This window comes from Carcharodon carcharias, chromosome 4 (genome assembly GCF_017639515.1).
Source record: "Carcharodon carcharias isolate sCarCar2 chromosome 4, sCarCar2.pri, whole genome shotgun sequence".
Taxonomy (NCBI): domain Eukaryota; kingdom Metazoa; phylum Chordata; class Chondrichthyes; order Lamniformes; family Lamnidae; genus Carcharodon; species Carcharodon carcharias.
The window spans coordinates 38,465,840-38,478,467 of NC_054470.1; the positions used below are offsets into that span (position 1 = coordinate 38,465,840).

At 42.6% G+C, this 12,628-nt stretch overlaps 2 protein-coding genes across 5 annotated transcripts in view; both read right to left on the reverse strand.

Moving 5' to 3' along the window:
- LOC121277288 (dual specificity protein phosphatase CDC14A-like) overlaps window positions 1-12,628 on the reverse strand; it is a 237,217-nt gene that overhangs the window by 180,473 nt on the left and 44,116 nt on the right. The window lies entirely within an intron of this gene.
- LOC121277112 (sorting nexin-6-like) lies at window positions 6,953-7,448 on the reverse strand. Its single transcript, XM_041186135.1, has one exon. It carries the CDS (start codon window positions 7,412-7,414, stop codon window positions 6,953-6,955), a length of 462 nt encoding a protein of 153 aa, XP_041042069.1. The 5' UTR covers window positions 7,415-7,448.

Genomic DNA, 12,628 nt, shown 5'->3' on the forward strand with positions numbered 1-12,628 from the left:
CACCCCCACCCCCTTTCCGATTCCCCCCGCCCTTTTTTTTCTAATAATTTATATAGATTTTTCTTTTCCCACCTATTTCCATTATTTTTAAATGTATTTCCATCCATTGTTTTATCTCCACTTTTTAGCCTTTTTCGATTCCTTCCCCCCACCCCACCCCCACTAGGGCTATCTGTACCTTGCTTGTCCTGCTTTCTACCCTTAATTACTACATTCCTCAGATAATATCACCACCTTCAACACCTCTTTGTCCTTGTGTCTGTGACATCTTTTGGTTATCTCCACCTATCACTGGCCCTCCATCCAGCTCTACACCCCCACACCCCCAAACCAGCTTATATTTCACCTCTTCTATTTTTACTTAGTTCTGTTGAAGGGTCATTTGGACTCGAAACATTAACTGTGCTCCTCTCCGCGATGCTGCCAGACCTGCTGAGTTTTTCCAGGTATTTTTGTTTTTGTTTTGGATTTCCAGCATCCGCAGTTTTTGGCTTTTATTTTTGTTGTGAGGCGCACAATCAGAGTTAGCGATTGATGTGAAGTCCGTGTCAACATTAAAGGATAGTGGTTGAAGAAAAGGAAAATAGAATGGTTACAGCCTAGAAATTGTTACCTTAGAGGCAGAGGCAGGAACAATGAGGAAATAGCAGAGATATTGAACAAACGTTTTGTGTCTGTATTCACAGCAAAAGATACAAGTTACATTCTAGAAATAAAGGGTAACCTGCTTTCTAACAAAATTAATGTAATGTAATGAGGAAATTAATGTAATTAATGCAGAAGAAAAGTACTGGAGAAAATTGAGGCACTAAAATCTTACAAATCCCCAGGACCTGATGGCCTATATCAGAAGATTCTAAAAGAAATAATGGTTATGATTTTTCAAAATTCCCAAGATGCTAGAATGGTCCCAACAGATTGGAAGATAGAAAATGTAATATCGCTATTCAAGAGGAGAAAGGAAAAACAGGGAACAATAAGCCAGTTAGCCTGATGTCAGTTGTCAGGAAAATGCTGGAATCTCTTATTAAGGCAGGCTTAAAAATGCACTTAGAAAATCATAGTTGATCAGACAAAGTCAACATGGTTTTACAAAAGGGAAATCATGTTTGATAAATTTATTACAGTTGTTTGAGGATGTAGGATACATAAAGGGGAACCAATAGATGGTAGTATATTTAGAATTGCAAAAAGCATTCGATAAGGTGCCAGACAAAAGGTTAACACACAAGACAAGTGCTCATGACTTTGGGGGTAATATATTAACATGGATAGAGGATTGGTCAATGGACAGAAAGCAAAGGATAGGGGTAAAGGCGGCTTTTCAAGATGGCAGGTTGTAACTAGTAGAGTGCCACAAGGATGACTTCAACTATTTACAATCTATGTTAATGACTTAGATGCAGAGAAAAAGTAATGTATCTAAGTTGCTAGGTGGGAATGCAAACTGTGAGGTGAACACAAAGAGGATGCAAAGCAATATAGATAGGTTGAGTGTGTGGGCAACAAGGTGGCAGATGGAGTATAATGTATGGCAGTGAGAGGTTATTCACTTTAACTGTAAGAATAGAAAAGCAGAATTTTTTTATAAAAGGTGTGAAACTTGTAAATGTTGATGCACAGAGGAACTTGGTTGTATTCGTGCAAGGAACACATGAATTAAGTATGCAGGTACAGCAAGCAATTAGGAAGGCAAATTGCACTTTGGCCTTTATTGCAAGGGGATTAGAGTACAAGAATAAAGAAGTCTTGCTACAATTGTACAATTACTAGGGAAGGTGGTGGCATAGCGGTATTGTCACTGGACTGGTATTCCAGAGACCCAGGGTAATGCTCTGGGGGCCTGGGTTTGAATCCCACCATGGCAGATGGTGAAATTTGAACCCAATAAAAAATTTGGAATTGAAAGTCTAATGATGACCACAAAATCATTGCCAATTGTCGCAAAAACCCATCTGGTTCACTAATTTCCCTTTAGGGAAGGAAATCTGCTGTCCTTACCTGGTCTGGCCTACATGTGACTCTTAAAATGTTCTCTGAACAAGGGCATCTAGCCAGTGGCATGAATGAATTTTTAAAAAATTGGTGAGGCCATACCTGGAATATTTAAATATCACCATATTTAAGGAAGCGGGTGGTACAGGACTAGATTGGTCCCTGGGATGAAAGGGTTGTCCTAGGATGAGAGACTGAGTAAACTGTGTGTCTATTCGCTGCCATTTAGAAGAATAAGGGGTTGAAGCATATGAGGTTCCGAAGGGCCTTGACAGGGTAGACATTGGGAGGTTGATTCTCCTGGCTGGGGAATTTAGAACATGGGTGGCACAGTCTCAGGATAAGGGGCTGATCATTTAGGACTGAGATGAGGAGAAATTACTTCACTCAAAGGGTTGTGAACCTTTGGAATTCTCTACCCCAATGGGTTGGTGGCTGCTCCATCATTGAATGAATTTAAGGCTGGGATGGACAGATTTTTGGACTCTCAGGGAATCAAGGGATATGGGGAGCAGATGGAACAGAAGATCAGCCACAGATCATGCTGAATGGCGCAGAAGGCTTGATGGGCCATACAATCTACTCCTCCTCCTGTCTCTTATGTTCTAGTCAGCCCATTGTGTCCATGCTGACTCTCTGCATCAGCAAATCACTCCCCACCCTTTCCCCACAGCTCTGCATTTTTGCTCTTCAGGTGCTTATCCAATTCCCTTTTGAAAGCGATAATTGAATCCATCTCCAACACACCCTCAGGCAGTGTATTCCAGATCCTAACCACTAGCTATGTAAAAAAAAGTATTTCCACATGTCACTGTTGGTTTTTTTGCTAAGCACCTTAGATTATGACCCCTGTTTCTCAATTCTTCCACTAACGAGAACAATTCTATCTAATTTGTCTAGATCCCTCAAGAGTTTGAACCCCTCTAGCAAATAACCTTTTTACATTCGCATCTCTAAGGAGAGCAACCCTAGCTTCTTCAATCTAACCGCAGAACTTAAGTTGGAACCATTCTCATAAATCTTTTCTGTACCCTCTCTAAAGTCTTCACATGCTTTCTAAAGTGGGGTGCCCAGAATTGGATACAATGCTCCAGTTGAGGCCAAGCCTTTTGTAAAGATTCACCCAACTTCCTTGTTTTTGTACTCTATGACCCAGATTTTTGCTCCCAGGTCAGGTTCACCGAGTCTGGAGATTTCCCAGCTTGGAGAAACCAACCTTTAAAAATGGCCACCTGGAGGTGGGATTTTTGGTCGGTGGGGGTGGGCTGAAACAGGGGTCGGGGCAGGTGACCCCGGAATGAATCCAGAGGCTTCCGAGTGCAGAGGTGGACTGTGTGCAAAGACTGCATCTGTGCCTTAAATAAATAAAAAAGCAATAATAAAACAAAAAGACATCCCTCCAGCCCTCATCCCTCAACACCCACACACTCCCTTTGCCATCCCATGCCCCCACCCACCCTCATGGCCCCCACACTCTTATGCCAACTTATTGCCTCTCTACCAACACCACATGGCCCCTCACACCCCTACTGTCAATGCCAACTTAGTGCCAATTCATGCCAATCCATGCCCCCATCATCCTTTCCCTCTCTATGCCAACTCACCAAATATCCTTGGACAGTTCTTGACAGCTTTGATACTTCCTGGGTAACTTTTACAGGTCAGGCACTTTTTGAATCGCTTTGACAGATTTGACAGCTGGGCAGCTTCTTAACATTCCCTTGACAGCTGGGCATTTCCTTGACAGCTGGTGATTTTAATGCCCAGCTGCCTCTGCGAATTTCACATGCGCGAACCCCGGCCCAACTCCAGTCCCACCTCTGCAAAGACGGGAAATGCTGGGTTCAGGAGCAGGACTAAGGATTTTCAGTCTTTTACAGAATTTTTGCAACAATGGACAGGCTCTCCATCATGGCAAAAATCCGGGCCTATGTCTCTATATATAAAGCCCAGGATCTCGTATCCATTTTTAACCACCAATTGAGAAGCATGTTAAAATCAAACATATAGGATCCTTGGAGTTATTAATAGAGGAATAGATTACAAAAGCAAAGATGTTATGCTAAATCTTTATCATACCTTGTTAGGCCTTGGCTGCAATATTGTGTCCAATTCTGGTTATCACATTTTAGGGAGGATGTCAAGGCCTTAGAGAGGCTTTCCTGTAATGGTACTGGGATGAGCAACTTCAGTTATGTGGAGAGACTGGAGAAACTGGGATTGTTCTCCTTAGAGCAGAGAAGGTTAAGTGGAGATTGGATGGAGGTGTTCAAAATCATGAATATTTCTCTTCATTTCCTCCATCAAAACCAATTTCCAACAGAAGGGTTGGTAATCAGGGAACACCGATTTAAGGTGCATGGGACAAGAACTAAAGTGACAAAAGGGAACATTTTTCATTCAGTGAGCTATTGTGATCTGGAATGTTCTGACTAAAGAAGGTGCTGGGAACAGATTCAATGGTAACATTTAAAAGATAATTAGATAAATACTTATAGGAGAAAAACATTACAGGGCTAAGAGGAAAGAACAGAAGAGAGGTGCTATTTGGGCAGTTCTACCTAATAGCCAGTGTAGGCATGATGCGTCAAATGGCCAAAATCGGTACTTTATCATTCTATGATTTGATTGATTCGCTTACTTAGACAAATTTCTTGTGGCGACCAAATTACAATTCATACATTACAGAACATTTTTTGTAATTTCTGCCATTTGAATTGTGGCATAACACTAAAACCAAAATGTGAGTAAAGTTCAAGATAAAAAAATGCTTGCCAGACATAACAGAAAAAGATCTAGCAACTGAAATTATAGTAAAAAGTAGTTAAGGCAGATTTCAAAAGGGAAGGTCATGCTCAATCAACCTTACTGAATTCTTTGAAGGAGTAACAGAAAGAATAGGTAAGGCAGTCAATGTCAGGTTATACCTATCAGGATAAATTCAACAGATGGGTTAATTTCTATAGGAGCTACAACACAGGACCACTTGTATGCCAGACAGCATAAACACCATGCAACAGACAGAGCTAAGTGATTCTACAACCAATGGACAGATCTAAGCTCTGCAGTCCTGCCACATCCAGTCATGAATGGTGGTGGGCAATTAAACAACTAACAGGAGGAAGAGGCGTCACAAATATCCCCATCTCAATGATGGGGGAAGCCCAGGACATCAGTGCAAAAGATAAGGCTGAAGCATTTGCTACAATCTTCAGCCAGAAGTGCTGAGTGGATGATCCATCTTGGTCTCCTCCTGAGGTCCCCAACATCACAGATGCCAGTCTTCACCCAATTCAATTCACTCCACGTGATACCAAGAAATGGCTGAAGGCACTGGATACTGCCAAGGCTATGGGCCCTGACAATATTCCAGCAATAATACTGAAGACTTGTGCTCCAGAACATGCTGCACCCTTAGCCAAGCTGTTCCAATACAGCTACAACACTGGCATCTACCTGGCAATGTGGAAAACTGCCCAGGTACGTCCATTCCACAAAAAGCAGGACAAATCCAACCTGGCTAATTACTGCCCCATCAGTCTACTCTCGATCATCAGCAAAGTGATGGAAAGTGTCATGGAGAGTGCTATAAGCAGCACTTACTCAGCAATAACCTGCTCACTGATGTTCAGTTTGGGTTCCACCAGGGCCACTCAGCTCCTGACCTAATTACAGCCTTAGTCCAAACATGTTCAAAAAAGCTGAACTCAAGAGGTGAGATGAGAGTGACTGCCCTTGACATCAAGGCAGCATTTGACCATGTAGCATCAAGGAGCCCTAGCAAAACTGGAGTCAATGGGAATCGGGGGAAACCTCTTCACTGATTGGAGTCATATCTAGTACAAAGACAGATGGTTGTGGTTGTTGGACGTCAATCATCTCAGTTCCAGGACATCACTGCAGGAGTTCGTCAGGGTAGTGTCCTAGGCCCAACCATCTTTAGCAGCTTCATCAATGACCTTCCTTCCAACAGAAGGTCAGAAGTGGGGATGTTCTCTGATGATTGCACAATGTTCACCACCATTCGGGACTCCTCAGATACTGAAGCAGTCCATGTTCAAATGCAGCAAGACTTGGACAACATCCAGGCTTGGGCTGATAAGTGACAGGTAACTTTCATGCCACAAAATGCCAGGCAATGACCATCTCCAACAAAAGAGATTTAACCATCACCCTTGACGTTCAATGGCATTACCATCGCTGAATATCCCACTGTCAACATCCTGGGGGTTACTATTAACCAGAACTGGACCAGCCATATAACTACTGTGGCTACAAAAGCAGGCCAGAGGCTGGGAATTCTGCGGCGAGTAACTCATCTCCTGACTCCCCAAAACCTGTCCACCATCTACAAGGCACAAGTCAGGAGTGTGATGTAATACTCCCCACTTACCTGCATGAGTGCAGCTCCAACAACACTCACAAAGCTTGACACCACCCAGGACAAAGCAGTCTGCTTGATTGGCACCATATCCACTACCTTCAACATACACTCCCTCCACCACTGATGCACAGTGACAGCTATGTGTACCACCTACAAGATGCACTGCAGCAACTCACCAAGGCTTCTTAGACAGCACCTTCCAAACTCATGACCTCTACCACCTAGAAGGACAAGGGTAGCAGATGCATGGGAACACCACCACCTGCAAGTTCCCTTCCAAGCCACACACCATCCTGACTTGGAATTATATTGCTGTTCCTTCACTGTCACTGAGTCAAGATCCTGGAACTCCCTTCTTAAAAGCACTATGGGTGTATCTACACCACATGGACTGCAGCAGTTCAAGAAGGCAGCCCACTACCACCTTCTCAAGGGTAATTAGGGATGGGCAGCGACACCCACATCACGTGAATGAATAAAAAAAAATTAAGAGAGAAGACTGAGGTCATCTGATAGAGGTTTATAAAATTAAGAAGTGTCTTGATGGGATAAACATACAGAAGATGTTTCCACTTATGGGGGAGACAATTTGCATAGATCTGTTGAGTCTTGCGTTCCTAAAGTGTACAGTGTTGAACTAATTCTACTATTGTCATCTGCCACATTCTTGTGCGATTTTGTCAATTTGTCTGCCTTGACTGCTGCATCCTTTATTCTGTTATTATATTCTAGAAGGAAGGTTTTCTCGTGTTCGAAGTAATCATCAACATCCTTAACACTTCCAACAAGAACTTCATCAACTGTCTTTACCATATTCTTAAAGAAATCTTCCAGCTTCTCCTTTTTATTTTTTCCACGAGTACTCAGATCTTGATTATATTCCAAGAAGATATGAAAGTTTAAGTCATTTCGAAGAACTGGATGTGCAGCTACACGACACGAAAAAACCTCATGCATGGTAACGGTTTTCTTGAATATAGCCAAGTACTCAGCTTCAAGTTCCTGCTTCATCTTTGTGAACTCTTCCTTAGTCATTGATCCTTCTCCTTCCCCTAATTTCTGCAGTTTATCTCTTATTTCTCTCAGTTTATCCAGGACCAAGGGCCATAAATATGTCACTACTAAATCCATAGGGAATTCAAGAGAAACATCTTTACCCAAAGAATGGTTAGGCTGCGAAACTTGCTACTACAGGGACTAATTGAGGCGACTGGTATAGATGTCGTTAAGGGGAACCTCTTTAAACACATGAGGGAAAAAGGAATGGAAGAATATGCTAATAGTGTTAGATTAAGAAGAGTCAGAGAAGGCTCATGTGGAGCATAAACAGTGACCTAGAACTGTTGATCCAAATGACCTGTTTTCTGTGCTGTAAACACTGTTTAATACTATGTAAAAGTCCCATATCTTGACCACCAAATATATTGAAGAGCAAGAGACAATTATCCTTTCAGCCAACATGTAAACGTGACCTGCTAAGTATTAGCACATCAGCTGTTTCTGCTGGGAGGCTTTGCCAAGATGGACTGAGCATTTCCACTTGCATTTTTGTACACATTTCCAAACCAGCAAGTCCCACATCTCACCTTCAGTACCACAATAAATGAACTAATGTTCTTTTTCTCTCGCAATACCATTCTTTGCTGGAATTGGAGCTTCAAAACAGTTGTTTTCAAGGCTATAGGTAAGATTCCAGCATTGGGCAGAGTGTAAAAGAGCTGGCATCACTGAATCACAGCAACTTGGAAACCTGAGGGCATCCCAGACTCCTCCGTCACCATCCCTGGGTGTGTCCCATCCCGGGGACCCCCGGGTAAGGGGGTCTCAGTGTTGGCTCCATGCAGTCTCATGGCTTCGGTCAGGCGGGCTCGGGGGGTACTGCCGCTCCCCTCCCGGCTGGTGGGTGAATGCTTCACCATGTTGATCATCGCTGGGGGGGGGTGGTTTGGCTGGGGACGGGTCCTGGGGCTGGGTGTCCGTGGGGTGCAGTGGGCCATCAGCGGCGGCGGGGTTGTGTTCTGCCACGGTCTCGCAGCCCAGCGCAGCCCTCGTTCCGTAATTGTCGTCGGACCGGTGGATGGACATGTCAGGAGCAGCATTGGGTATAGTTTAGCGTCCAGATTTGAACCGAAGAAAGGGACTATAGAGGGCTTCGGGCAGGCTAAACACCAATATCTAGTGAAAAAACAGGTCTCAGAGTGAAGGCACCCTTCGATAGCAGCGACCACAATATGATTAAATTTTACATCCACTTTGAACGGGAGAATAGTGGGTCTAAGATTAGTATTTTAAACCTAAGCAAGCACTACTATGTGGGCATGAAAGCTGAGCTAGTTGAAGTGGACAAAGATACTAGGCTAGGGGATAGATCAATAGAAAAGCAGTGGCAGACATTTAAGGGGATATTTCAGAATACTCAGGGTAAGTATTAGACTATACTAGAAAGAAAAATTCTAAGGGGAGGACCCACCATCCGTGATTAACTAAAGTAGTTAAGGAAAGCATCAAACTTAAGGAAAAAGCATATTACTGCGCAGAGATGAGTGGGAGGACAGATGATTGGTCGGAATATAAAGAACAGCAGAGAATGACTAGAAGGTTAATCAGGAGAAAGAAATTCAAGTATGAGAGAAAGCTAGCTAGAAATGTAAAAATGTAAGATTTTCTACAGGTATTTAAAAATGAAAAAAGTAAAGTGAATGTTGGTCCTTTAGACAGCGTTAAAATAGGGAGTTAATAGCAGATAATGAGGAAATGGCAGATGAAACGAACAAATATTTTGCTTCTGTCTTCACTATAGAGGATACCAAAAACATTGCAGTAATAAGTGTAAACCAAGAGGTGGAAGGGAGAGAGGAACTTGGTGAAATTACAATCACTAGGAAAGCAGTACTGAGCAAATTGATTGAGCTGCGGGCTGAAAAGTCTCTGGGCCCTGATAGACTTGATCCTAGGGTCTTAAAAAAGGTGGCTTATGAGGTAGTAGATGCATTGATGTTAATTTTCCAAAATTTGCTAGATTATCGAAACATTCTATCAGACAGGAAAGTAGCAAATATAACCCCTCTATTCAAGAAGGGAGTGAGGCATAAAACAGGAAACTACAGGCCAGTTAGCTTGACGTCTGTCATGGGGAAGGTGTTAGAATCGATCATTAAGGAAGTACTTGGCTGGGTACTTTGAGAAACTCAGGGTAATTGGGAAGACCCAGCATGGTTTTGTGAAAGGGAAATCCTACTTAATCAATTTATTGGAGTTCTATGAGGGAGTGACATGTGCTATGGATAAAGGGGAGCCTGTAGCCGTGCTGTTCCTTGGATTTCTTGAAGGCATTTGATAAGGTGCCACAATCAAAGGTTACTGTGGAAAATAAAAGCTCATCGTGTAGGGGCAACATATTAGCATGCATAAAAGATTGGCTGGCTGAGAGAAAACAGAGAGTATGCATAAATGAGTCTTTTTCTGAGTGGAATCCCACAGGGATCTGTGCTGGGGCCTTTTTACAATTTACATCAATGACTTAGATGAGGGGAGTGAAGGCATGGTAGCTAAATTTGTAGACAACGCAAAGGTAGGTGGGAATGTATGTTGTGAAGAGGACATAAGGTTGCGGATGGATATAGATAGGTTGAGAGAGGCCAAAAATCTGGCAGATGGAGCAAAATGTAGAAAAATGTGAAGTTGTTCACTTCAGCAAGAAGAATGAAAAAGCAGAACATTACTTAAACGCAGGATGGCTGCAGAATTCCGAGGTGCAGATGGATCTAGATGTTCTACTGCATGAGTCATGAAAAGTTAGTATCCTGATACAGCAAGTAATTAAGAAAGCTAATGGAATACTATCCTTTATTACAAGAGGGATTGAATATAAAAGAAAGGATGTTATGCTTCAATTATACAAGGCATTGGTGAAACCATGTCTCGAATATTATGTGCAGTTTTGTCTCCTTATTTACAGAAGGATGTAAATGCATTGGAGGTGGTTCAGAGGTGGTTTCCTAGATTGGTACCTGGAATGAGCGGGTTGACTCATGAGGAAAGGTTGGACAGACTGGGTTTGGTTCCACTGGAACTTAAAAGAGTGAGGGGCAACTTGATTTAAGTATATAAGATCATGAATGGTATTGACAAGGTGGATGTGGGTGAGTCGAGAACTAGGGGCACTGTTTTAAAATTAGGGGTTGCCCTTTTAGGACAGAGATGAGGAGAAATTTCTCAGAGGGTTGTGCAACTTTGAAACCACTGCCTCCCAAGGTGGTGAAGGCAGGGTCATTGAGTATTTTTAATGCAGAGATAAATAGATTCTTGTTAGGCAAGGGAATCCAAGGATATTGGAGGTAAATGGGAATGTTGAATCTGAAACACAAACAGATCAGCCATGATCTTATTGAATGCCGGAGAAGGCTTGAGGGGCAGAATAGCCTACTTCTGCTCTTATTTCTTATTCAGCCCTGTTACACTGGAGAACCTGAAGAGGAGGTGAGTCAAAGGAGGTTATTCCTCTTTGAAGCAGTGGGGCACTCACTCTACAACTAGAGGCTTAAGCATCCTGTGAAGATAAATGCCTTCATCTAGGTCAGCCTCATTTAAATAAGGAAAAAATTCTCTGGCATTGGAAGTGCCAAGTTTACTTTACTGTACATGTATATTCCTATGCCACACCAGGCAAAGTCCACTATAACTCACATTTGCTATACCCTACAATACCACAATGCACTGTCCCTGTACTATCCACTTTCATTCTATTTAAGACATATGGTACATTGATACTGGAAGATAAAACTTTAACCTACAGAGCTCTTCACAGATTACTCACAAAGAACTTGCATTTTTAGGACATTCCAGCGCTTTTTGTTGCCAATGCATTATTTTTTAAGTATAGTCACTGTTGTAATCTAGAGAAACACAACATTTTTTTTTTGCAGGAGGGTTCTGCAGCCAACAGTAGGGTAAATGACAGTATAAACTTTTTGGTAGCAGCAGAAACTGCGTGCAAATGAATGGAAAAAATCTGTACCAGGATGAAACACCTATAGGACATGGGAGCTTGCTCTGCCCACAGGTTATCTAACCTGTTCAATGCACTCTGCTCACAGGCTAAGAGCATCCACTACTACTGGGAGAGAACAAGGACAGGTGGGGGCTAAATCAACTCAAGTCACTGACAACGTAGCCACTGTCTGAATCTCAGTGTTCTCCTTCTCCTGTGGGTTGCAGAACCAGTACAATCACATCACAGCATCTTGTGACAAGCTCTGGGCACTGGTTGAAACATAACTCGGGTGAAGAGAAGCAAGTGGCAGAAGGTGAAGAGGGAACAATTATGAACCTACATTGTTCGCCAATAACATGGAGAAGGATTTGTTTCCTACTGAATCTGTCTTCTAAGAAAGACAATGCAGAAGCAGAAGCTTTTCTTTGCATCTACCTGCAGCAGCAGTATCAGAATATTCAGCAATGCACCTCTGACGCAACTACAGACCAGCAAATAGATTTATACAAATGCAAAACATTATGAAGCAACTGGCATCCTCATGACTTTCTGCAGCACAGCTGCAAAGCACTGAGGAAGCAAGGACAACACAGATTTCTCTGACAAATACAGACACCGGTGCCACTGAGTCTCTGTTAGGGCCCCATGATCAGAGTTTGTCACTGCTAGATTTGATTGACTAGGTGATTGTTGAGAAAGCGCAACAGTATCTCTGGTAGTGACATGGGCTTCATTGTATCACCACCATGTATTCAATTTTGTATTCCTGTCCTGAGAAAGTAACTCTAGGCTGCCCAAAATATAAACCAGTCATTCCAGTGTGGTACTCAGTAAATTTCAGCACGGTTGACTGCTGCAGAATACAACAGTAGTGGCGGGGTCCCTTGAAAAAGCATTTGATTTATAGAGGTCAACGATCACCTGCACACTTATGGATTGCAATCCCTCTCTTATTCACAAAACTATTGGAGTTCTTATGTAGATTTTTAAGAGAAGCTCCAAAGTAGTTGAGGTCAGTTTCAAATAGATGCAGCCATTGTATGGGGGTAAGGAGTTCACTTTGGGAAAAGCCAAAGTCGAAAATCTACCCTGGGACCTCATCTGCACAATTTAAGTATTAAAACAGGGGTTACGCATGGCTTTTGTCTGGACAGAGAAAACAGCCAACAGAAAATCAGATACAGCCACAGTGGCATGTAAGTTAGAAGCCCAATTTTCTGACCCAGCAAGCAAGGATCTGCATTGCGTGCAGTACA